This window comes from Moschus berezovskii, chromosome 22 (assembly GCF_049115385.1).
Source record: "Moschus berezovskii isolate FMDL1 chromosome 22, NW_MosBer_1.0, whole genome shotgun sequence".
In the NCBI taxonomy this organism is placed as follows: Eukaryota; Metazoa; Chordata; class Mammalia; order Artiodactyla; family Moschidae; genus Moschus; species Moschus berezovskii.
In genome coordinates, this window is record NC_142481.1 from 53,365,047 (window position 1) to 53,389,696 (window position 24,650).

A 24,650-nucleotide genomic window follows, 5' to 3' on the forward strand; every position below is an offset into this window, starting at 1 on the left:
GATGTTAGATAATCCAGTAATACAAGGGCCCACGTGGATGCTGAACTGTTTATACCATGACATGGTTCACACTGCAAGTGACTGGGCTTGTGAGAGGCTTGCAGCGCGGGGAGCATGGGGCTGTCCACACCACAGGGGCTGTGCCCGCGGGAGAAGGGAACCGGGGCCCCCTTCGGTAACCGCAGCTCTCGGAAGGGAAGGGGAGCCTGGGCGAGAGGGTGACCCGCCCCTGCTGGGGGGTCAGGCCTGGGCCCATGCCCGCTGGTAAAAAAGCAGAGGCTCAGTCGAGGCCAAATTCGATGTCCTCCCGGTGTTCTGCCTCGGACCCCAGGTGCTCCTCGGGCTCCACCTCAGACTGGACGTCATCCTTCTCAGGGCCATTTCCTACAAAGTCAGGCAAGGGCTGGCTCAGTGTTCGGGGGAAGTGTGGTCAGCCCTCACCCCTTCCCGTGTGCTGGCCTTGAGGTGGCTGCGCACCGTGGGTCAGAGCAGAGATTGTCTGCGCCACGGGCTCCCCACGTTGGGTTCACAAGTCAGGGAGCATAGTCTCGGAACACAGAGCTACCCCCATGTGCTTGAACCAGCCGCCCCAATGGTGCCCCTCTCTGGTCACGGGCACAGGCCCCCAGGCTGGCAGGCCGGGTGGTGTGTGGTGAGTAGCTTCTGTCCTGCCCACCGGACACTGGGCGCCGCCCGCACCTGCCACAACTCCCTTCCCAACTGGCGTATCTGTCACCCGTGCCGTTCTGGGCATCCATGTGTGCAGCACCACCCTTGGGCCAGCTGCTGCCCTGGTCTCATCCTGTATCCCCAGCTGTGATGTCACTGGTCCCCTCCTTCCTTTGTCGGGAAGGGCCAAGCCTGGGGGTGGTGGGGGAGGGGGGCAGCCTGGCAGCTCCTCAGCTCTCCAGTGTAACGCTGCAGGTCACCTGGGTGGGAACACGCTCGAGTGGCCTCCACAGTCTCTGGAGAGGCTGTGAGTGACCCGCCACTACCGCTGAGAAGATGGGATCCTGACGACAAAGGCCCAGGTGGCCACCGCTCTGGGCCTGGTGGTCCACTGTCTGTTTCCCCCCGAGAAGCTTTCGGCCTGTGACCTTGAAAGTCAGGGGACGGTACCTGGAGGAGGGGCTGGAAGCAGGTCCCCATCGCCGTCCTCAGTGCATGGGGCAGGCACGCCTTCCCCCTCACAGACTGGGGGCGGGGGTGGCGGCCCTGAAGGCTCCTCCTCGTCACCCAGCTCCTGAATCAGCAGGTGAGGGGCCTCGCTTGCTCTCTGGGTTTCTGGGGCCCTCTCTGGTGCCACTTTAAGTATGTCTGTGAAGGGTGTCTTGGTCTCCACCCTCCAGGAGATGTCCTTGGGGACTGCAAATATACTGGAAAGCGTGTCCGAGGAAGCGTTTTCCAGTGCTAGGAGTGAGATGTCGTCCAGAGCAGGCTCACTGGCATCGCTCAGGCTCGAGATGGCTGTAATCTTTGGAAAGCACTGTTCCTGTTAAAAGGAAAAGATGTATTGAGCCGTGCTGTTTTCACACTAGTGTCCCTAAAGCGCACGCTGCTAATTCTGCATTTCTGCGCGTCACACTCAGGACAGCCCCCGGGAGCACAGTGCTGACCCCGAGGCAGTCGTGAGCCCTGCGGCCAGGTCTGCACTGGCACCCCCCTCCCTCGGGTCTCTGTGGGGCATGAGCCCACCCTCTCTGCTCCTGCTGCACCAGCCCCCACCCAGGTCCTGAACCAGGCATCTGTGAGCCCGGGCTTCTGGCGGGCTGCACCTGCACCAGCCACCTAGCCCTGCGCTGGTGGTCAGGCCCCCAAAGAACTGGGTTCTGTGTCTGTGTCCTTCCTGTAATCACGGGCTCCCACCCTGAGATTATGCCCCAGGCTTCTCTCTCTCCTTCAGGCCCCGAGGGGCTCTGGTAATGCTGGGGGGAGGATCAGGTCACCTCAGTAGACATCCACGTCGGGCCTCTGCCCCCTCCTCCCTGCTCTGTCGTTTCCCTGCCTGTGTGTCACTGTCGTACCAGCATTCGCCAGATGAACACACAGAAACGTCAAGGACTGAAAGAAGTCCAGGTGATGATGTGCAGTACATGGTTATTAATGATCAGTGATAAAAGATCCCCCCAAAATCCCCCAAGTAGCTAGCTGTCAAACCTCAGACAAGGGAGCAGCAGTAAACCTTTCCTGAGGTTGAGGTAAAAGTCCCAGGTGTGTGAGGCATCAGGCAGGGCCTGTGACTCCCTGACATACTTGGTCATCGACGAGGCTGGGAGAGGAAGAGGGAAGTGGAACTGTGGGGACACAAGTGAGCTCACCCTATCCCGATCACCCAGAGGTTCGCCAGCATTCACATCTTCTAAGTCGGGCAGGTCCTAGAAGAGGAAATGACCCTGGTCAGCAGGAGGGTGCGCTCAAAGCATCCAGTCCTTGGAAGAGACATGGCCACCCCACCAGTCAACCATAGGGTGTGGAGGGGCCCACAGATCACTCTAGACACTCGAGCCCTGTGTGCACGCAGCACACTCACGTGGCCACTCGAGCCACATGTACAGGCAGCACACACACTCCAGGTACCACTCCAGGTACCTGGATCTGGTCAGTGAAAGAGCTTTGTAATGTGTGACGTGTTTCAAAAATTTCCACCTCCTTCTCCACTTCACTTTGGTATTACCCAGTTCATCTGGGGGGAATCATACCTCCTACGTACAAATAACTGCCTGGCCCAAAGTGAGTCTCTTTCTAACCTTTCCCAAAACGGGTGGGGAGGCGGCGCTTTTCTGCTCTGGGTCTTGGGGTGTCTACATCTGTAGCACCCACCCTGCATGTGAGGCAGTCAGATGCCTGACTCCAAGCGGGACTGCCTGGGTTGTGTTCCTGCTCCGCCACTGTCTGGCTGTGTAGCCTTGGGCGAGGTGCTCTACCTCTGTTTCTGTTTCCCTGCCTGTAAAATGGGGATGATAACCTACCTCTTAGAGTTACTGGAAGGGTAAATCAGTCGATTCAAGAGGCATTTAAAGTGGTGCCGGACAAAAAGGAAGGACAGTCAGTGTTAGCGTAGCGTCAGGGTCCTGTATATGGTCGGTTCTCCCGCATTAGGGCTGAAGTGCCCACTTTTGTTGTATCTATATTAGGCCCAGAAAACTGGAAACGCCACTCTGAATACTGACTGTGCTAAGTTGAACCTTTCTGAGCCACGGTAAATTGTGAAGTTGGGAGTGAAACGTGAATGTAGCAGTTCATGAAGGAAGCGGGCAGAGGGCTGGCTGGCAAAGCCATGCCACACGGTCTGAATGGAAGGAGCTCGCTCGTGGGCAGAGAGGTGGCTGTCCTCTGGGGAAGCAGGGTGTAAACCTAAAGATGGGGGGACCAGCCTCTACCCCTCACCCCCCTAAAACATAGTTCCCGGGGGTTGTACCAAACGTGCATATCCCCAAGGATGCATTCTCGTGGGCACAGCGTGGAAGGCTGTCATCAGAGTGGACAGGTTGCAGGGAGGAGGGCCATTCCCAAGGATGTGATCAGGCCCAAGGTCAGGGGGCCCCCCTGAATCAGTCCTGGGGGACAGGATGTGGGACAGGCCAGGAAGATGGGCAGCTGTCCCAAGAACACGCGAGGCTCTGCTGATTACGCGTAGCTTTCCTAGCAGTTCCGTCTATGGCCAGACGGAGCTGCTGAGAGGGTAACTCCTTGTGGGGAAACACATCAAGGGTTTTGTATACGTAGTTCACGGGGGTTTGTCTGGCCAGCGCTCTCTGTCTTGAAGGTGCACAGGCATGGATTCCCCACCGCCTGCCCCCAGGAGAGCTTACTGACTGCAGATGCTGAGCACTGGGTCTTGGTGGCACCTCCAGGGGAGGCCACGCGGGCCAGCCCAGGGGCCCCACTGAGCTCAGGATTCAGAAGGTCTGTGTCTGATCAGACACCGACACCAGCTGTGCCGTGCGTGCCTCTCTGCTGGTGCACTGGCTACGTACGTCAATGAAGAGCTGCTCCTTCGTCTCCAGTCTCACGGCCTCCAGATTTTCAGCTCCATCGGGCTCTGTGCCTGATGCACTTTCAGTGGCCACAGTTTGGGGAGCCAATTCTAAGGACAACAGAGTTACAGTAATCTCAGAGTCTGGTTCATACACAGCAGTCAGACGGGCAATTGCGGTTAGGGTGAATTCCAAGAGAACGGACAGATCCTCGGGTCTGAAGACCTCCAGCCCTTGTCAAGAGCTGAGGAAAAGGTTATGTGTGAAAGGGAAGGGAAGAGAGAGAGCACCCTCTTTCTACAGCCTGGAGATGGAAGCTCCAGCCAAGAGTCTATGCAAAACATGCAGGAACCTTGGAAAATGCATGATCGCTCAACAAGGAGATGAAGAAAGGCCATGGTGTCAGCGGGCAAATTTCACAGCTCCTCCTGCTGCAAGGACCCGCGACGTCCTTGCAGGGTTGCCCAGGGAATGTAGGGTCAAGACGGGGCTCCTCTCTTCCCCCTAGTCCCCTCCTGCTCCTGCCCACTGCTTCCTCTCCAGCCTTGCTCATCAGAGATGAGTGGCCCCACTCTGCTCAAGACACGCCAGTCCATTGTCCACCTTGGGGACTGACCAGGCCCAGTTTGACTCAAGAGCCACACTGGGGCTCCCAGTTAGAATGAAACAAGCAAATGGATTTAGAAGACTTAGTGTCAAAAAGAGGAACCTAGCTCATGAATAAATTCACGTTGATTTAAATTATATTCTAGGTGCGTGTGCTCAGTTGCTAACTTGAGTCTGACTCTTTGCGACCCCATGGACTGTAGCCCACCAGGCTCCTCTGTCCATGGGATTCTCCAGGCAAGAGTACTGGAGGGGATTGCCATTTCCTCCTCCATGGGATCTTCCTGACCCAGGGATCAAACCGGCGTCTCCTGTATTGGCAGGCAGATTTTTTTTTTTTACCACTGTGTCACTTGAGAAGACATATTTTAGGTGTTCTGGGTTAGATAAAATACACTGTTAGTGTCCTGCCCATTTCCTTGAATCACGTTGGACCTGATACTGGAAACGCAGTCTGGGCTCCCCTCATGGTCCTGTCGTGAGGTGGTGTGTGTACATCGCCTTACAGACTGAGCAGTCAGGGTGGAAGGCAGCCCGGGGCACCCAGTTGGGAGCTGCAGGTATAATGCACCCGTGCTGTCCTCGACCACCTACCTGCCCAGGCAGATCTGGGGCTCAGTGGCAGGACCTCAGTAGGCAGTGCCCCTTTCGGCTCCCCGACATCCAGGGGCAGCTCCTCCAGGAGGCTCGGCTCTTCTGGCTTCTCCGGGAACAGCTCATCCTTGGCCTTGAAGCTATCCTTGACAAACTGCTCTATCTTCTGCCTCGTTTCTTTCTTCTCCTGAGGCTCTTCCTCTCCTTCCACTTCGGCGTCCACATCCCCAGCACCGGCTGTTGCAGGCTCCTCCCCTGAGCACAAGTCCATAGGTGAGCTGGGATGGTCCTAGGAGGACAAGGAAGGACCCGCGGCAAAGGCCGAGGGTGGGCAGTGGGGACCTGCGGCAGGGCGGTCATCAGGGTGCTGGATAAACAGGCTGCGCACCCACCAGGGGGATGCCCAGCACGTGCAGTGCCCGCATAGGCCCCTGGAAGATGGTACTGGGTGCTCTCAGGAGATGTGGGCTGAAGGACTGGGGTTAGAGCCACAATGTTTGCCCTGGCTTTCAAGCAGGTCAGGAACGTGTGTGTGTGCACATGTGAGCCAAAATGTTAATCAACACCCGATGTGAGGAGATGACACAGGTGTTCATTTGACCATTGTTTGAACAATGTCCAAATTAAACGTTGGAAAAGGGGGAAAATGCATACTGCAGGAGAACGTCTATTTTATGGGAAAGACTCTGATGCTGGGAAAGGTTGGGGGCGGGAGGAGAAGGGGATGACAGAGAATGAGATGGCTGGATGGCATCACCGACTCTGTGGACATGAGTTTGAGTGAACTCCGGGAGTTGGTGATGGACAGGGAGGCCTGGTGTGCTGTGATTCATGGGGTCACGGAGAGTCGGACACGACTGAGCGACTGAACTGAACTGAACTGAAGTGGGCAGAAAGCAATAGAGCTGTGCCACTTTCTTCTATTTAAAAAAATGTATGCAGTACACTCATGAGGAAAAGTCAGGAAATGCTCACACTGAACACTGAGCAGTTCTTGTTGCAATTCTGTGATGACCGTTGCTTGTCTATGTTTTCTATGTGTAGTGTAGTCACAGTTTGTAATTAGGTGAAAAACACTAAGTGTCATTCAAGTACACATGGAGGACTTCCTCGGTGGTCCAGTGGTTAGGACGCCTTGCTTCCACTGCAGGGGGTGTGGGTTCAATCCCTGGTCGGGGAACTAAGATCCCGCGAGCCAAAAAAAAAAAAAAGAAGGTACACACAGAGCCCCTGACTCTTTCCTCTTGCATGTGAGAAGAGGATGGGGTTCTTACTTATTAATGTGTCTTGAGCACTGTCCTCAAGTGAGGTTGAGGGCAGACAGATCCTTAGGCCTGTGAGCAAAGCATTGCCGCCCTCACCCCCCATCCCAGAATGAATCTCAGTGGAGCTCGGGGGCCCTCCCGTGTCTCTGGCTCACACCTCCATCCTGGCTCGCTTTCTGCCGCTTCCTCTCCTCCGCCTGGCGCCTGATGGCTGCCAAGGCCTCGATGCTGTCCGTGATCTTCTTCCGCTCTCTCATCTCCCACTGCCGTCTCTCCTCCTTCTCGGCCGCGCACCCTCCCTGGGCCCAGGCCTCTGCGCAAGCTCTGTTTAGGAGAATTAAAAACAAAAAACAAACCCCAGACCCCAGAAGTCGGGAGGGGGTGGTGGGCTGGTCTGAACTACCACAGGTTAACAGTAAATCCAAAACATATACTCTCTGACTAAACTTGCTCTTTTTCCCCAAAATCAAACCAAAGGCACAGAGGGCCTGTGACTGTAAGGAGACATACTAACACAGGTACAGTTTCATCTTGAAAGTTCTAGTGGTTTGCAAAGCCCTCTTGGCTATAAGGCAAGAGCATGCGTGACAAAAGAAAAAAAAAAATAAAGTGAACTCCACCAAAATTAAAAAGGGGTGTCATGTAAAGAATCCCATAAATAAAAGAACCCACAGAAAGTAAGAAAACAGCTGCAAATCAGATACCTGACTGGGGGTTGTATCTAGACTATATGAAGACCTTTTACAGCTCACACAAAGTCAACACAATCTGAAGGTGGGCAAAGGTTAAAAATAAACTGCCCTGGGAAGAAAACACTCGGAATAAAGTTGACCGCTAGATGGCTTGTTATCTAAAACATACAAAGTGCTTTAAAAGTGGACAAAAGAACTGGACCTCTCACCAAGAAGTTAGGTAGAAAATAAGCTCATCATTGGGTGACGTCAGGAGAGTGCAAACCTAACCAGTGAGAGGCCACTTGACACCCAATGGAATGGCTGAAATCCAGAGCGCTGACAACACCAAGGGCCAGGAGGATGTGGGGCGACAGGAGTGCTCCTTCATGGCTGGTGGGAATGCAAAATGGAGCAGCCACCTTGGGAGACAGTTTGCCAATTCCAGAGCAAAGATCATCTTACCATATAATCCAGCAATCGTGCTCCCAAGTATTTACTCAAATGAGTTGAGAACAAATGTACACACACACACACACACCTGCACACGAATATTAATAGCAGCACTGTTCATGACAGCCAAAAAGTGGAAGCAACCCAGGTGTCCCTCAACTGATAAAATGTGGCCTTCCCAAACGGGAGATTATTTCACAGCGTTATTTTGGAAGCATTTACTGACGCAGGCTGCAATGTGGGTGAACCTTAAAAATATGCCTAGTGAAAGAAGCTGGTCACAAAAGACCACGTATCATATGACTTCATCTATATGAAATGTCCTGAGTAGGCAAATCCATATTGGCTCAGTGGTAGATCTGAGCCTGCCAATGCAGGAGACACAAGAGACATGGGTTTGATCCCTGAGTTGGGAAGATCCCCTGGAGGAGGAAATGGCAACTTCCATACTGTTGCCTGAAAAATTCCATGGACAGATAAGCCTGGTGGGCTATAGTCCATGGGGTCGCAAAGAGTTGAACATGACTCATCACACAGCACACAGCATATTAAATGTCCAGAGTAGTCTAATCCACAGAGATAGAAAGTAGCTTTGTGGTTGTTGGGGCTGTCAGAGGTGGGTTGGGGAATGACTGCTAATAAGTAAGGGTTACTTTTGGGAGTGATAAAAATATTCTAGAATTGATTGTGGGGGTGGTTGGACAACTCTGAATATACTGAAAAACCACTGAATTGTACATTTGAAGTGAGCAAACTGTTCTAGGGGCCAGAGATAAGTAGGTTAACATAAGAGATCACATGGCTTTCTCTACTAGACCTGCCCTTTTATGGGGAAAAAGACTAAAAGAGGAAACAGGTATGTCAGAGGCAGATGTGTCCTACAAAAAGAAATCAGACTAAAGAGACACCAGATGGAAGAGCCAAAGGTGTGGCTTAGACAGGTGGCTGGTCATGGAGATCTTCAGAAGGTGACAGGTGAACAAACAGCTGTGAAGAGCATCCCAGGTTGAAAGAAAGTCAAGGACCCAGTGTGGAACAGCTGGAGAGTGCTGAAATGAGGCTTCAAACCCAAGTGAAACCAGCTCTTGAAGAGGAGTCCTGAAACATCGTCCAGGGCAGGGGTCTCCCTGCAAAGGGCCCAGCTCTTACACGTTCCTGCTGGTCGCGCTGCCCCAGGGCGCAGCAGGGAGCGCACATTCCCTGCCCCGCCCTGGGACAGCCGAGAGCTCCCATTGGTTCCCTTCTGCTTGAGTCCCACATGATACTAACAGATACTCACAAAGACCTCGAGGTCGCTTTTGTCTCCATTTTCCGGAGACAGCCTGAGGCTGGGGAGGTTGGTAAGCTTGACTACTGGTATAGGACCGGTAGCTGCAGAGTTGGGCTTTGCGGTCCGCCCCCAGGCCCTGCCCGCCCGCTGTCTGCCTTAACGCCCAGGGCTGGGTGCCAGGGAGGTGGAAGCATCTCGGCCCGACTGCGCACAAGCAGGGATCCTGGCTGTCTCACCTGGTCCATGTGGAGGCTCTCCCTTTGAAATTTGTGTTAGTTTGACTAAAATTTGTGAGTTCAAGTGTGTTTTTAAATGTCGGGTAATTCAAGCTTCAGATTGCACTTCCTTTCAGGTCATCCCAGTTACTGAGGTTTTATTCTAAGCTGGAATGAATAGCGGCCTCAATCAAAAGGTAAATTAAAAACCCAGATCAAAGCAGTGATGATACACATGGCAGCCCCGGGTTCAATATTCTTGATATGCAAAGAGCTCTTAATGAAACAGAGCTTCCCTGGTAGCTCAGATGGTAAAGAATCTGCCTGCAATGCAGGAGACCCGGGTTTGATCCCTGGGTTGGGAAGATCCCCTGGAGAAGGAAATGGCAACCCACTGCAGTATTCTCGCCTGGAGAATCCCCATGGACAGAGGAGCCTGGCAGGCTACAGTCATGGGTCGCAAAGAGTCAGAAACGATTGAGCAATTATCACTTACAGATCAATAAGAAAAATCTCCCCAAAAGGAAATTGGAAAGAGGTAATGAATGCATTACTCACAGAGGAGGAAATTTTAAATGTTTGACAACGATCAACTTCATCTGTTACCCCCGAATGCAAAGGACATACTATCTTCACTCATCAATTAACCTGGCTAAGTTTTTTCTTTTTAACATGGCTGTGTCTGGGAAAGTTATAAATGATACAAACATTCTAGAAACTATAAGTGCCTTGTAAAAGTCTTAAACTACAGTCTTTAATCCAGCAATACAACTGAGAATTCCACCCTAAGGAAATCATTAGCCATGGGATCAGAGACTTTATATAGAAGGATAATTATCAAAGGATTAAGAAAAAAATCTATGACTAAGTGCTCAAAATAGGGAATTTCCTATTATAAACAGTCATGTAAGGAATTAAACTTACCTCGCTGGAATATATAACAGACGTGTGGGAATGCTCAAAAATCAGAAAATTTTAAAACTTACCTGTTGAGCATGCTCAACTGTTACATAGTGTTATTAAAAGGCTTTTCGCTCCCTTACCTGTCCTTGGGAAAAACTGGTCTGTCGTCCAGGTATGTTAAGTGTTTTAGCCGGACGGTGAGTGTCCTTCGGTAGTTGGGGATGTTCTTAATCACTGGGTTCCCCATCAGATTCAGCACACGCTGGAAGCACACAGGTGGAACCGCGTTAGGCACTGAGAAAAAGATGCAGTTAAAACACTTCACTTGCGCGTTGCGCTGAGAAGAAAGACACAGCCAGGGAGTGTTGACAGGAAATCCTGAGGACAGTCTCAGCGAAGCCGGGGCTGTCACTGCTCCTGTGACGTCAGAAAGCCGTCAGAACCGTCCTGAGAATCGCGCATCCCTTTTTCTACTTGAACTTGTACTTAAAACTCTCACTGTCCTTCCAGAACAGTGCTGGAAAACCTTCCTGGAGCCTTTCCCGAGGGCAGTGATTTTGCTCGCCCAATCTCTTTTACTGGAATTAATCTCTGATTGATCGCTTTTCTGTCCTTCCCGGCCAGGACCCGTTTTAAGAAAATGCACACAGTGGCTGGACAGATAAGAGACGGTGACCAAGGGGGCAGAACGCAGAGCGCCCTCTTAGCTGCCCCGAGGCCCCTTCTCGCCAGGCTTACAGGCCTTCTGGATGTCAAGCCGGGACCAGGAGAGGGACAGCGACAGTGCCAGTGTGCCGCCCCCCCATCCTTAAATCCTGGCACCCCTCTCCAGGAGGGGGATCTGTCAAGGTGACCTGTGGGTGAAGCATTTAAAATGGGTTTGCCTAAACTGGTGAAATGGTTTTTATATCTAAAGTGCTTTTTTGTTGTTAGAGAAAATAAATATATTGTGAACTGGTTAGTTCAGCATTTCCCAAACTTCATTCTCACCTGGACATCATGGCTCTTATCACATGTTCAAGTGACCTGTCCTGTAGGTCTGGGTGGGGGAGCAGTGCGCCACAGGGGTGCGCACCAAACGGCTGTGCATGCGTGTGCGTGTGTGTGTGGAGAATGTAGAAGCCACCAGAAAACAACCATGAGACGGACTGTTGTTATGGGTTGAATTACTTCCCCCCACAACCCCCACCTGCAGCAAACTCATCTGCTGCAATCCTAACCCCAGTGCCTCAGAATGTGACTGCATTTGGAGACAGGGTCTTAGAAGAAGTGATCAAGATTAAATGATATCACTAGGGTTAGCCCTGATCTCATAGGTCCTTATACAAAGAGGAGATTGGGAGACAGACTGTGAAGGCCATGTGAGGATTCAGGGAGAAGATGACTGTCTATACGCCAAGGAGAGAGGCCTCAGGAGAAAGCAAGCCTGCCCCACACCTTGATTCAGGACTTCTAGCCTCCGGAATCATGAGAAAATAAATTTCTATTGTTTAAAACGCCTGGCCTGGTACTTTGTTATGACAGCCAGGCCCCCCAGAAAAGTATTACTATTCAGCTGTGTATTATCATGCCATACGCTGGTGACTATGTGAATGTTAAACTAGTTCTTGGTGCCAGTCTGCTCTGCAGATTACTCCTGAACTATGCTTCCCTAATATCAATAACCTCAGATATGCAGATGACACCACCTTTATGACAGAAAGCGAAGAAGAGCTAAAGAGCCTCTTGATGAAAGTGAAAGAGGAGAGTGAGAAAACTGGCTTAAAACTCAACATTGAGAAAACTAAGATCATGGCATCTGGTCCCATCACTTCACGGTAAATAGATGGGGAAACAATGGAAACAGTGAGAGACTTTATTTTTGGGAGCTCCAAAATCACTGCAGATTGTGACTGCAGCCATGAAATTAAAAGACACTTGCTCTTTGGAAGAAAGGTTATGACCAACCTAGAGAGCATATTAAAAAGCAGAGACATTACTTTGCCAACAAAGGTTCATCTAGTCAAAGCTATGGTTTTTCCAGTAGTCATGTATGGATGTGAGAGTTGGACTATAAAGAAAGTTGAACGCCGAAGAACTGATGCTTTTGAACTGTGGTGTTGGAGAAAACTCTTGAGATTCCCTTGGACTGAAAGGAGATCCAACCAGTCCATCCTAAAGGAAATCAGTCCTGAATATTCATTGAAAGGACTGATGCTGAAGTTGAAACTCCAATATTTGACCACCTGATGCGAAGAACTGACTCATGGGAAAGGACCCTGATGCTGGGAAAGATTGAAGGTGGGAGGAGAAGGGGACGACAGAGGATGAGATGGTTGGATGGCGTCCATGGGGTCACAAAGAGTCAGACATGACTGAGCGACTGAACTGAACTGAACTGATGCTTTCGTTACTGTTTTCTTCTAAATGGATTCACTTTTTCTTGCTTACCCAACTGTTTTCTTCTAAATGGATTCACTTTTTCTTGCTTACCCAGGCCCTAAGCAGGAAACAATGAACTGAGCGTTTTCATGTGCTATTTGGAAAATATTTTTTCCTAGTACACATGACAACACATACACACTGAAAAGCAAGGAAATCGTCCCAAGCTGCTGGAGTTGAAGCCAGAGGATACAGGAGCTGCCTGCAGGGGTTGCCACGGACTAGAAGATGGGAGCACTCAAGCACCCCAAATTAAAATGACAGAAAGGTTAAGTCACTCCAAATACTGTATCTTTAAATCTATCTGTTCACAGTGATAAAGAAAAACCCTTCACTGTCATCTTTAGAGGTCCCTAGGTTCTGGATCCATTTCTCTGAAAACTGATACATAAAAAGAAAAACAAAGAAGCGTTTATCACAGTGTTTTCTGCATGCAATTTACATTAGGGATGTAAATTGTTGATGAGCAAAAGTGCTCTTTGCGGAAGCATCATCGCTAAGAAAGGCAGAAAGAATAAGAGAATTAGAATGATTCCTGAGTGACTACTAATGAACTCGCACAGGGAGGCAGTGTGTCTGGGAGCTGTTGGAACAGTCGGGGGAAGGGAGGCTAAGTGCTGGATTAGACTGAAGCTGGATCAGACTGACAGCAGTCAAACCCGCTAGTGACACTTCAAGTCACAACAAGAGGCAACCAGGTGTTACGCTTGCCCTGACTGATGACACAGCTGACCTCATGGTTATATTCTGAGCCTGGATCTGACCAGGCCTCTGGCTCCATCATCATTATACAGGAGATACTGGAGACAGTAGAACATGTTAGACAACACCATGAGGATGCAGTTGACTGAATCCAAGGTATGGCTGACAACCAGAGGGACCTGGTTTCTTCAGCAGATTCTTGGCAGGGGGTTGGGGTGGGGAGAGGAAGACACAAGTGGGGAGGGCTGTGATGGGATGCATAATCCAAATACAATGTGTGGGTCTGGTTTGGATTGGTACAATCTGATAGTCTTAAAGCTCAACATTCAGAAAACTAAGATCATGTTATCTGGTCCCATCACTTCATGGCAAATAGATGGGGAAACAGTGGAAACAGTGAAAGATTATTTTTGGGGTTCCAAAATCACTGCATATGGTGACTGAAGTACTCCTGGAAAGTTATGACCAACCTAGACAGCATACTAAAAAACAGAGACATTACTTTGCCAACAAAGATCCATCTAGTCAAGGCTATGGGTTTTCCAGTGGTCATGTATGGATGTGACCGCTGGACTATAAAGAAGTCTGAGCACTAAAGAATTGATGCTTTCAAACTGTGGTGTTGGAGAAATCTCTTGAGATTCCCTTAGACTGCAAGGAGATCCAATCAGTCCATCCTAAAGGAGATCAGTCCTGAGTGTTCATTGGAAGGACTGATGTTGAAGCTGAAATTTCAATACTTTGGCCACCTGATGCGAAGAGCTGACTCATTTGAAAAGACCCTAATACTGGGAAATACTGAAGACAGGAGGAGAAGGGGACGACAGAGGATGAGATGGTTGGATGACATCACCGACTCAACAGACATGAGTTTGAGTAAACTCCGGGAGTTGGTGATGGACAGGGAAGCCTGGCGTGCAGTGGTCTGTGGGGTCGCAAAGAGTCAGGCACGACTGAGTGACTGAACTGAACTGAACTGAATCCAATGGTCAAAGCACATGCTCGAGGCAAATGGAGAAAACTGAACATAGGCTGGGTATTAACTGTCATTCCGACACTATTTTAGGTATAATAATAGCGCTGTAATGATGCTTTTTAAAAGTCCTTATCTGTCAGGAATACACACTGAAATTGTAGGTGAAACGACATGGCATCTGGCATTTAAACCACGGCAGCTAAAAATAGAGGGGAAAAGTGTGATGGGTGTTCAGAAGGCGGGGAGAAAGGAAGGAGGGGGGAGGGAGGGGAGAAGGAAAGAGATTTGCTGCCTACAGAACGCAAGGTGACACAAGTTGTGTCCATGGGTGTGTCCCCCACCGCCACTCCGCACCTCGCGGCATGCAGGATCTTCCCCAACCAGGGACTGAACCCATGCCCCCTGCCTTGGAAGCTCAAAGTCATAACCACTGGACCACCAGGGAAGTCTCAAGTGTGTGTTTCTGGTTTTTTGTTTGTTTGTCTGTTTTTTACCAAGTCAGGTATGCTCTCAAGAACGCTCAGGATCCCGGGGTCGCTCAGCTTGTTGTGGGAAAGGTCAAGGACGCAGAGTCTGGCACACTCCCTGAGATGCTGAATGTCCTCCACGGTCTCTAAGTGGTTGTGCGCCATCTGGAGTGTGTTCAGGACCGGCAGGCATGCTGGAAGGGGGAGTGGACAGAGGTCAGCGACACGGGCAGCCAAGAAAATGTTGAGACCCTCCTGCAGGGGACAGCAGTGGACGCAGGTCTAGAGAACGACCCCACCACCACCACCACCACCACGGCGGGTCCTTCTTACAGAGGTTTTCGATGGTCTTGATGTAGTTGTTGCTGATGTTGAGAGCATCCAGTTTCTGCAGAGGCTCCAGGTTCTCAATCTTATGGAGCAAGTTCACTTGTAAGAAGAGGCAGCGCAGTTCCGTCTGGGCCTCAAGGTTCTCAATTTTCTGGATGCCGTTGCACTCCAGCCAGAGACAGCGCAGCCCTGTGTACTCTTCCAGGTTCTCGATGCGGTCAAAGCCTGGTGGGAAGGAAGGGGGTATTGGTTGGGCTCCCACACACACAGAGGCACAGATCTCACCCTCTTTTATGCCTACCCACCTTGGAGGAGGAAATAGCAACCCACTCCAGTATTCTTGCCTGGAGAATCCAATGGATAGAGCAGCCTGGTGGGCTACGGTCCATGGGGTCACAGAGAGTCAGACAGGACTGACGAGACTCAGCATGCAGGCAAACATGGCCAGCATCCACACATCCTTCCTCAGGCACACCACTGCCTCTCTGAGAACACCCCGTCTTGATCCTTTCCCCATGGCTCTCTGCAGGGAGCTGGTCATGCTGAGCCACGTAGGGCCAACCTTCAGGAACCCTGGGGAGCTTTGGCTGGCTCCACTGGAAAGAGGTAACTTTCTGCGAGAATTGCCAGCCTGGTAGGGTGGAGCCTAACTTCCCTTCTCGCCTGGGAGTGGGTGGGAGTGAGGTAGGTACCCTGCCTGAAATGAATGAGCACAGGGAACGCAGGGCTTCAGAAAGGGGAGAGGCAGGCTTGTGAAGATATGCGGTGAGAAAATCCAGCAGTACCTGAAGCCAGTGCAAACTTCGGGTCTGGCTTTCTGGTATGTTTTATGAGCCACGTTTAAGGAGAGGAAAACCAACATTTTTGTTTCTTTGAGTAACTCGTTATAGATTTGTACTTCACGGTTCATCTGCTGTTGCCAAATGTTTTGAAAGTTATTTGGTTGCCTGAAAAGTTTTAACCAGAGGTTTGTGTTTTTTTAAAAAAAAAAAAATTTCATTTGGCTGCGCTGGGTCCTAATTGTGGCATGTGAACTCATAGTTGTGGCATGTTTGATCAGGGATCAAACCTGGGCGCCCTGCGTTGGGAGTGCAGGATGTTAGCCACTGGACCACCAGGGAAGTCCCAAACCCAAAGTTTTGATGAAAAAAGGGTGAAAGCAACGGTGAGGCAGAACCACCCGACTAAATCATTCCCAGGTTCCTGACTCTCAGAGATAGTATCAAATAATAATTTCTTAAGTTGATAAGCGTGGGGTTAATTTGCTAGCCAGCAGTAGATACTATAGGCACCTCTCCGTCCTCTTCTTCCCACGTCTTAAACAGGGGTCCCCTGGGGTCTGCCCTCCTGTGTCACCTCATCACGGCTACACCTAGACACTGAGCGCAGGATCTTGGAGGGGGGCAATGTGGATGTGAGGAGACCAGCTAGGGGTCCTTCCCCACCTTTAAAGGATATGTACGGCTGCAGCCCTCCGTGAATCTCCTCATGGTGGCCGACCTGTCCCCCAAGACACCAAGAGCATCCTCAGCATATCCGTCTTGGTATCTCCAGCATTGTGCCCTGTGCCGGCCCACAGAAGGCTCTCGGTAAACACTGACTGAATAAAGGGCCATGTGGATGGCCCAATGAAGCAGGTTGGCCGTCCCAAATTCAGCATCAACTGGGAGTTATTGCTCTGCTTTGTCACTGCGAGGAAGAGCCCTGACTATGAACCTGAACTTACGTTGACGTGTGACTACTGAACACCACCACAGTCCTTCACAATGTGTCCCTCCCAAGTGGAGTATTTACAAGTACTTAGTGGTCTGGGAAACTATGAGCCCTTTAGCAAACACAAATAAAAGATGCCAGTATGTTTCCCTGGAACTCATATAAACTCTAGTCATGTAAGACTCTTTCTTCCAAGAAATGTTATTGCTTTCCCATGCATCTCCACTAAACCTTGAAATTTCTGCTTAAATGTAAGAACTCTAGATGATCCCTGTGAGTCTTTATACCACTAGGGTCTTTCCATCTGACTCAAGGTACCTCCTCCACCCGATTCTTACCTTTATAGTGTAAATACAGCGTATCATTCAGTGCTGGGGTAATGTAAAGCTTGTGCTGCTTGCAAAGCTTTTGCAGAAACTTTTTAGTCATTCTGTTAAATGAAAAACATGAACGAGAAATTGATTTTAGTTTGTCAGCTGTAAGATATATCCCATAAATTCTTTGCCACATCCATTCCGTCTCCAAATTTCACAACCTTCTGTATGCCTGATGACACTGCTTACTTGTTTATAGCTTTCAGGGTCTCATCCAATATTGTGACTTTCAGCATTCTTAAAAATTGCAGTGTATGTTCTCATAGAAATACCTTTGTGTCATCAAGAACTCCTAATGTGTGCCTCTCTCCAGCTTTGGCATTAAAGTTTAATAGAATGCAGTTAGTTATGCCACAGAGGCATAACTAACCATCCTGACTCTGACTCATAACTAACCATCCTGACTCTGCTACTAATCCTCAGACAAGGGGCTGTCTAGTTAATCTTCACGAGCCCCTATTTCCTTATCTGGACAAAGCGGTGATCATAACATCTACCTTAATGTATAAAAGTGTGCTGTGAGTGGTGGCAGATCGCCCACGTACCTAGTGCCACGGTCTTCCTTGTCATCTGTTTGGTGTGCTAAGCGACCATCTGACCAGCTGTCACCACTCTGTTTCTGCTCACTGAGGTAGGAAGTGTTCGAAGGACCCACACACGTTTCCTTAGGATCATTCATTTCTGTAAAATAAGAGATTGGTACTGTAGAAAGCAAGAAATGTATAAAAAAATTTCCCTCTACTTCAACTTGATGAATAATTGTCTGCTTTTAGTATAGAATCAGTTCAGTTCAGTTCAGTCGCTCAGTCGTGTCCGACTCTCCGCGACCCCATGAATCACAGCACACCAGGCCTCCCTGTCCATCACCAATTCCTGGAGTACACTCAAACTCATGTCCACAGAGTCGGTGATGCCATCCAGCCATCTCATTCTCCGTCGTCCCCTTCTCCTCCCGCCCCCAACCTTTCCCAGCATTAGAGTCTTTTCCAGTGAGTCAACTCGCCGCATGAGGTGGCCAAAGTATTGCAGTTTCAGCTTTAGCATCAGTCCCTCCAATGAACATCCAGGATTCATCTCCTTTAGAATGGACTGGTTGGATCTCCTTGCAGTATAAGGGACTCTCAAGAGTCTTCTCCAACACCACAGTTCAAAAGCATTGATTCTTTGGCGATCAGCTTTCTTCACAGTCCAACTCTCACATCCATACATGACCACAGGAAAAACCATTGCCTTGACTAGACGGACCTTGGTTGGCAAAGTAATGTCTCTGCTTTTTAATATACTATCAAGGTTGGTCATAACTTTCCTTCCAAGGAGCAAGCGTCTTTTAATTTCCTGGCTGCAGTCAGCATCTGCAGTGATTTTGGAGCCCCAAAAAATAAAGTCTGACACTGTTTCCACTGTTTTTCCATCTATTTCCCATGAAGTGATGGGACCAGATGCCATGATCTTTGTTTTCTGAATGTTGAGCTTCAAGCCAACCTTTTCACTCTCCTCTTTCACTTTCATCAAGAGGCTTTTGAGTTCCTCTTCACTTTCTGCCATAAGGGTAGTGTCATCTGCATATCTGAGGTTATTGATATTTCTCCCAGCAATCTTGATTCCAGCTTGTGCTTCTTCCAGCCCAGCGTTCCTCATGATGTACTCTGCATATAAGTTAAATAAGCAAGGTGACAATATACAACCTTGACATACACCTTTTCCTATTTGGAACCAGTCTGTTTATAGAATCAGTACTCTTTAAATGTATCACAATTTTTAAAGCATTGATAAGGATTATGAAAATTTCACTTCTAGGCAGATCTTTGATAAAACCTCTTGTACAGATGGACAAGTGGATGTGTGCAAACATACTATCATTTGTAATATCATTATTCGTAATAGCCAAAACCAGTTAACAATGCAAATGTCCATTCACAGGGACAGGTTTAATAAAGCAATGGGTCATTATTCTGCCTTGCAATAGAATGCACAGGTAGGGAAAGAGAGAGACAGACATGACTGAAAGAATCCACACAAAATTCTAGAGGAGGGGAAAATGGGACTAGAAATAGTGGTGGGGTAGAGCAAAAAACATCAAATATATCTGAAATGTTTTCTTTATCTTTACAAATATTTATTTGCGCTGGATCTTAGTTGTGGCATGTGAGATCTTCAATCTTCATTGTGGCAGGTGGGATCTTTAGTTGTGGTATTGTGAGATCTAGTTTTCTGACCAGGGATTGAATCCGGGGTCCCTGTACTGGGAGCATGGAGTCTAAGCCAGTGCACCACCAGGGAATGCATTTAACCTTAAGGGCTGTTTGCTGCTGCTCTCTGGGTGTCCCTGTGGACTACCTAGAGATTAAACATTCTGTATGTGGGACTGTGTCTTACAGTTTCCCATTTCCCACTGCATACAATGCCCAGCTGCAAGAGGCACCAGATGATGGATTGGGGTAATAAACAATGTGTATGAGTGTGAAAGTCACATAGTCATGTCCGACTCTTTGCAACCCCATGCACTATACAGTCCATGGAATTATCCAGGCCAGAATACTGGAGTGGGTAGCCTTTTTCTTCTCTAGGGGATCTTCCCAAACCAGGGATCGAACCCAGGTCTCCCACATTGCAGGTGGATTCTTTACCAGTTGAGCTACAAGGGAAGCCCAATAAAGAATAGGTGCTCAATATATATAATAATTGATTGGTTATATTAATACCAAAACTACCATTTATTACTTCCCTGGTGGCTCAGACGGTAAAGTGACTGCTTGCAATGCAGGAGACCCAGGCTCGATCCCTGGGTTGGGAAGATCCCTGGAGAAGGAAATGGCAATCCACTCCAGTATCCTTGCCTGGAGAATCTCAAGGACAGAGGAGCCTGGTAGGCTACAGTCCATGGGGGTCGCAAAGAGTCGGACACGACTGAGCTACTTCACTTTCACCATTTATTACTGACCCACTGTATGCAAGTCACTCTAATTATAACTATCCCAGCTTGCGGAAGATGAGACTGCCCTAGAGAGGGATTAAGCTCTGGGCAAACTGCCATAAAACTGGCAAGTTGCAGAGGGGTAGTGTGAACCCAGAGTAACTTGCTCCAAACATATGTGTGTCCATAGCACAACATGGCTTCCCTATAGCAACTCATGCAGGGCTTGCCTGGACAGTCATTGCTTACAACTGTTGGCTGGGTTAAAAAAATGAAACACAAATCAAGCAGTTTCTTTATCAGTCCCTAAAAGGTTTCCCTTATGATTGAAGCCAAGCGACAGGAGAGGCTATCTTCTAAACCTATTCAGGAAAACTTTGGTGAGGAGTCACCAGGTGATCCCAGAAACACCAGCTAGTCATTCACTCTGTCCACTACGGATCAGGCACTGGACTGGACACTGCCAGGTCATTTGGGGTGTTGGCCATATGGTGGATGCCACAGCTTGCCATCCAGAGGGAGAGAGAGCCTTTGATCTTACATGGTGAAGGCAATGAAGGGATACATTCAAAAGTTGGGTTGTGAGGGGGATGGTGTCGTGGGTGAGGGCTTGGGCTCTTGGAGTCAGACTGTCCAAGCGTGAATCTGTTCTATCATTGACTGACTGAGGGTAATCTGTCTGGAGCAAGTTCTTTAACTTCTTTAAGTTCCAGGTAAATTATCTGTCTGACCTGGCGAGAGGAGTGCCTACCGCAGAGGGCTGGCCTATGGTTGGAATGTGGTGAGTGCATGGTACACAACCTTCAGTAAGTGTGGGCCGCTGCTGTTATTATTTTTTGGCCACATCTTGTGGCATGCAGGATCTTAGTTTCCCGACCAGGGATGGAAACCCATGCCACCAGCAGTGGAAGCTTGGAGTCTTAACCACTGGACCGCCAGGGAAGACCCTGTTTTATTATTATTACGGTTACTGCTGGCTGTGAAGACCAGGTATGTGGTGCTGGGCGCAGCCCATCACCCCCCTCTCCTCCCCGGGGCAGTGGTCGGCACCTTCCTTGCGGCCACCTTCGCCTGCGTTCCCGTGGTCACCAGCCGACTCCTCCACACCAGGCTCCTGCACGCACTCCTGCTCCGCTACCCCGTCCACCACAGGCTCTGAGGCCTCGGGGTGCATGTTTATTTCGGAAACACCGAACACCCGGTAGCAGTGGGAGCCCGGTTCTGCGGGATCGCTATGGCCCCTAGCCCACCAGGCCACCGGAGCCCGCGTCGTTGGCGGCCCAACGCTTCCCTGGTCTCCACGGCAACCGCTGCACACGCGTACTGGGACTGGCCTGAGCGTCGGAACGCCAGGGGCGGGTCCAGAAACGGCCACGCCCCCGGCGCGTGCGCGGGTCACGTGGGGGCGCGGCCCGGGGAGCTGCTGCGGCGGCGGTGACGGGGGCGGCGGCCGCGCGTCTTTGGCCGGACCAGCTTCGAGGCCGCACAGTTTCTGCAGGTACCGCGCCCCCCGCGCGCGTCCCCGGGTCCCAGACCTTCCTAGGCTCTCTCGGCGCCCGGCGGGGCTTCGGCCCGGCTGCTCGCTCTGCGCCCCACCACGCCCCCTGGGACCAGTGCCCTCCTCGCTGAGATCCCCGGGACCCCCGGACCCTGTCGTCCCTCCATTCCCTGGGACCCCCGCCCCCAGTACCCCTCCTTTTTGACCTGTCCACGCGGAGCGCCTCTTCCCCAACTCCATCCGGGCGTTGCACCCCGTGAGGAGCCCGTCTTCTGGGCCCGCCCCTCCCCCGGGACCCGGCAGACCTGGGGCCCCACCCACCCCGAGCGCGGGCCCGTCTCTTTCGCGGACCTGACCCTGGTGCTCCCCACGAGGCTCTGAAAGACACCCATTTGTGCTTCTTTATTCTCGTTTCCAAAGGGACTCGATCTGAGTGGGGTTTGTTGTCTTCGTCTTTGTTCTGAATGAGAAGTAATTCAGAATAAGGGCGCTCTTGGAGAACGGGCCCCACCAGCTCTCCAGCGGCCATGGTTTGTTGGGACCTGCCAGGTTCTGGAGGGGAAGGGTTATGGGGACCAGGGAGGCTGTCGCTGTTCCGAAGGAACGTGCAGCCCGGCGAAGCCCAACCCAGCGGCTCGCTTGGTGATGTCAGCAGAATGCCCGCCTGGGGGTCTTAGAGTGGGGGTCGCCAGGCAGGTCTCTGGACTTTAAGAGACCTTGATCTGAATTCCTACCGCCCACTTCTTAGTTGCAGAGTCCTGGCCGTGCCACTTTACCTCGGTAAGCCTCAGTTTCCATGTCTGTAAACTGGGCATGATTACAACTCTTCCCGGAAGGGTTGATGAGAGAAGTGCCATGATAGGAAGAAAGCACTTAGTGGAGTCTTTTGCAGAAAGCCAGATTTTAACCCTGAGCGCTGCAAATAGACAATAACTAACATTATTGAACATTAAATTATAGTGGCTGATAGCCAAGGTTTATTGAGCGCTGATGTTCCCAGACTTTGAGTGCTTCATATGTATGATCTGATTTAATTTTCATTATAATCTTAGGCAGGAAATATTAGCCCCATATTTGCAGGTGGTGTAAGGAAAGCTCCCTGAAGTAATGAAGTAACTTCACCCAGGACACACAGCTCTTACATGGGGAGCCTGAGTTCAAATCCAGGGTGTCTGTTTTCGGGGTCCATGGTTGTGATCACTATAGTAATATTCCACAGACATAGATAGAGCTCAACAAATTGGTTTTTTTAAGCAGATTTTGTTTTGAAATAAAAGTCACATAACAAAATTCACCATTTTAGCCATTTAAACGTGTGCTGTTCATAGGAACATGTTCACTGTCCACAACCATCACCACTGTTTAATTCCAGAACATTCCCATCATTCCCCAAAGAAACCCCACACCATTGGCAGTCACTCCCTGTTTCCCACTCCTCCTGCCTTGTGGCAGCCCTCCTCTCCTTTCTGTCTCTGGATTTGCCTTTTCTGGACATTGCCCGTATGTGGAGTCATATAATGAGTGGCCTTTTGTGTCTGGCTTCTTTGGCTCAACATACTGTTCTCGAGATTTGTCCATATCATAAATGTATCCATACTTTGTTCTTTTCATTGCTGAATAATATTCATCATGTGGAGAGACCACATTTTGTTTGTCTATTCATCTGTTGGTGGACATTTGGGTTGTTTCCACTTTTCAGCTAGTGATTAATGAGCACAGCCATACTGGTTTTTGTGTGAGCCTAAGGGTCGGACACGACTGAGCGACTTCACTTTCACACATTGGAGAAGGAAATGGCACCCCACTCCAGTGTTCTTGCCTGGAGAATCCCAGGGACGGGGGAGCCTGGTGGGCTTCCGTCTATGGGGTCACACAGAGTTGGACACGACTGACGTGACTTAGCAGCAGCAGCAAGTCTTCAGTTATCTTGGGTCTGTACCCAGGAGTGGATGCTGTTATATAGTCTTAATTCCCACTGCTCAAGTAGAGACCTGAAACTGAGGGGTATTGGATCTTGGACAAGAACTCCCATGTTTTGATGCTCTGCATGTAGTTTACGTTAGCGGCATACTGAAACTTGGCATAGGGAGGTAAGGAAACTCCAAAAAGTCATGATACACCAATAACAGCTTCATCAAAGTGCTGATGCAAAGTTGAGGAAGCTTCTCAAATTATTTCTACCCGAGTGAAATTTGAGCTTTGAACATAAGGCATTATTTGCTTCTATTTGTTAAATAAATACTGTATACCTAGCATGCTAGGGTCTGGGGAGGAACAGCAGAGATGGATGCGACCGCAGCCTCATGCCATCACAAGGCCACAGGTGGATTAAAGACTTGAATCTGAAAAATAGAATTGTAAAAAAAATAGGAAAAAAGAAAAAAATTTGGAAAATAATACGGAACAATATCTTTCTGACCTGGGGTTAAGATGGGATTTCTGAAGTGAGACATAACAAGCATAACCCATGCAGGAAAAAGATTGATAAATTGGACTATGTTGATGTTGATACTAAGACATTCATTTCATCAAAAGCACTTATAAAAAGAGACAAAGCATACAGAAGCCTAGTATCTAGAATGTAGAAAGAATACTTAGAACTCTGAAAGAAAAAAAAAAGACAACACAATAGAAAGAAGGTCACAAGGGGACTTGCCTGGTGGTGCAATGGTTAAGACTCTGCATGGCCAGTGCAGGGGGCTTGGGTTTGATCCAGCATCCTGTGTGGCTCAGCCAAAATAAATAAATACAATTTTTAAAAATTAATTTTTTAAAAAGTTGATTTGAAAAGAAATAAGACCAAAAGCTAGAAACAGGCATTTCATAGATGAGAAAACACAAACAGCACATAAACATCAGGAGGGCGTGCCAGCCTTATTAACAGTCAGGAAATGCCAGTGCAGACGGTGGTGAGATCCCATTTCACAGCCAGCCTTTGGCAGGAGGTGAACTGTTGGATGTTGCCAGCCATTGAGACGAGGCAGCGTGAGCTCACACTCGCTGCCGGTGGGCGTGTAAAGTGGCTCAGCCGTTTTGGCAGCATCTGCTTGAACACATGGATGCCCTGTGGCCCAGCAGTTCGACTCTTAGGCCTGTCCCTTTGAGAAACTCTTGTGCATGTATGAGAACGTTGACGGCAGTGCTGTTCATAGTTGTAAAGTCAAAACCAACAAGAACAACCCATCAGCAGTAGACTGGACGTACGAATTGTGTCTGTGCCGTGAGACGGTGCAGCAGTGAGAGTTTATGGCCTGCAGCTGCGGAGGCGTGCCTGGGTCTGGAAAACAGCCCTGAGTGAGAG

At 49.6% G+C, this 24,650-nt stretch overlaps 2 protein-coding genes across 3 annotated transcripts in view; one reads left to right on the forward strand and one right to left on the reverse strand.

Annotated features, from left to right (window-relative positions):
• Positions 1–40: 40 nt before the first annotated feature.
• On the reverse strand, positions 41–21,632 carry DNAAF1 (dynein axonemal assembly factor 1). Of its 2 annotated transcripts, none has more exons than XM_055413046.2 (12): positions 21,556–21,632; positions 17,483–17,618; positions 16,902–16,993; positions 14,854–15,075; positions 14,548–14,714; positions 10,095–10,216; positions 6,600–6,766; positions 5,178–5,432; positions 3,978–4,087; positions 2,319–2,375; positions 1,120–1,492; positions 41–384 (listed from the first exon to the last, which is right to left on the reverse strand). In XM_055413046.2, the coding sequence occupies exons 1-12, from the start codon at positions 21,587–21,589 to the stop codon at positions 281–283; spliced, it is 1,839 nt and encodes a 612-aa protein (XP_055269021.2). In that variant the 5' UTR covers positions 21,590–21,632; the 3' UTR covers positions 41–280. The 2 variants fall into 2 exon arrangements, with proteins under 2 accessions (XP_055269021.2, XP_055269020.2); XM_055413045.2 differs by lacking the exon at positions 21,556–21,632 and adding an exon at positions 20,902–21,404.
• The window catches only part of HSDL1 (hydroxysteroid dehydrogenase like 1), a 12,577-nt gene continuing 9,168 nt past the window's right edge, over positions 21,242–24,650 (forward strand). The window contains exon 1 of the mRNA XM_055413047.2: positions 21,242–21,349. The gene's annotated coding sequence lies outside the window, so the exon portion shown is untranslated. The remainder of the gene's footprint in view (positions 21,350–24,650) is intronic.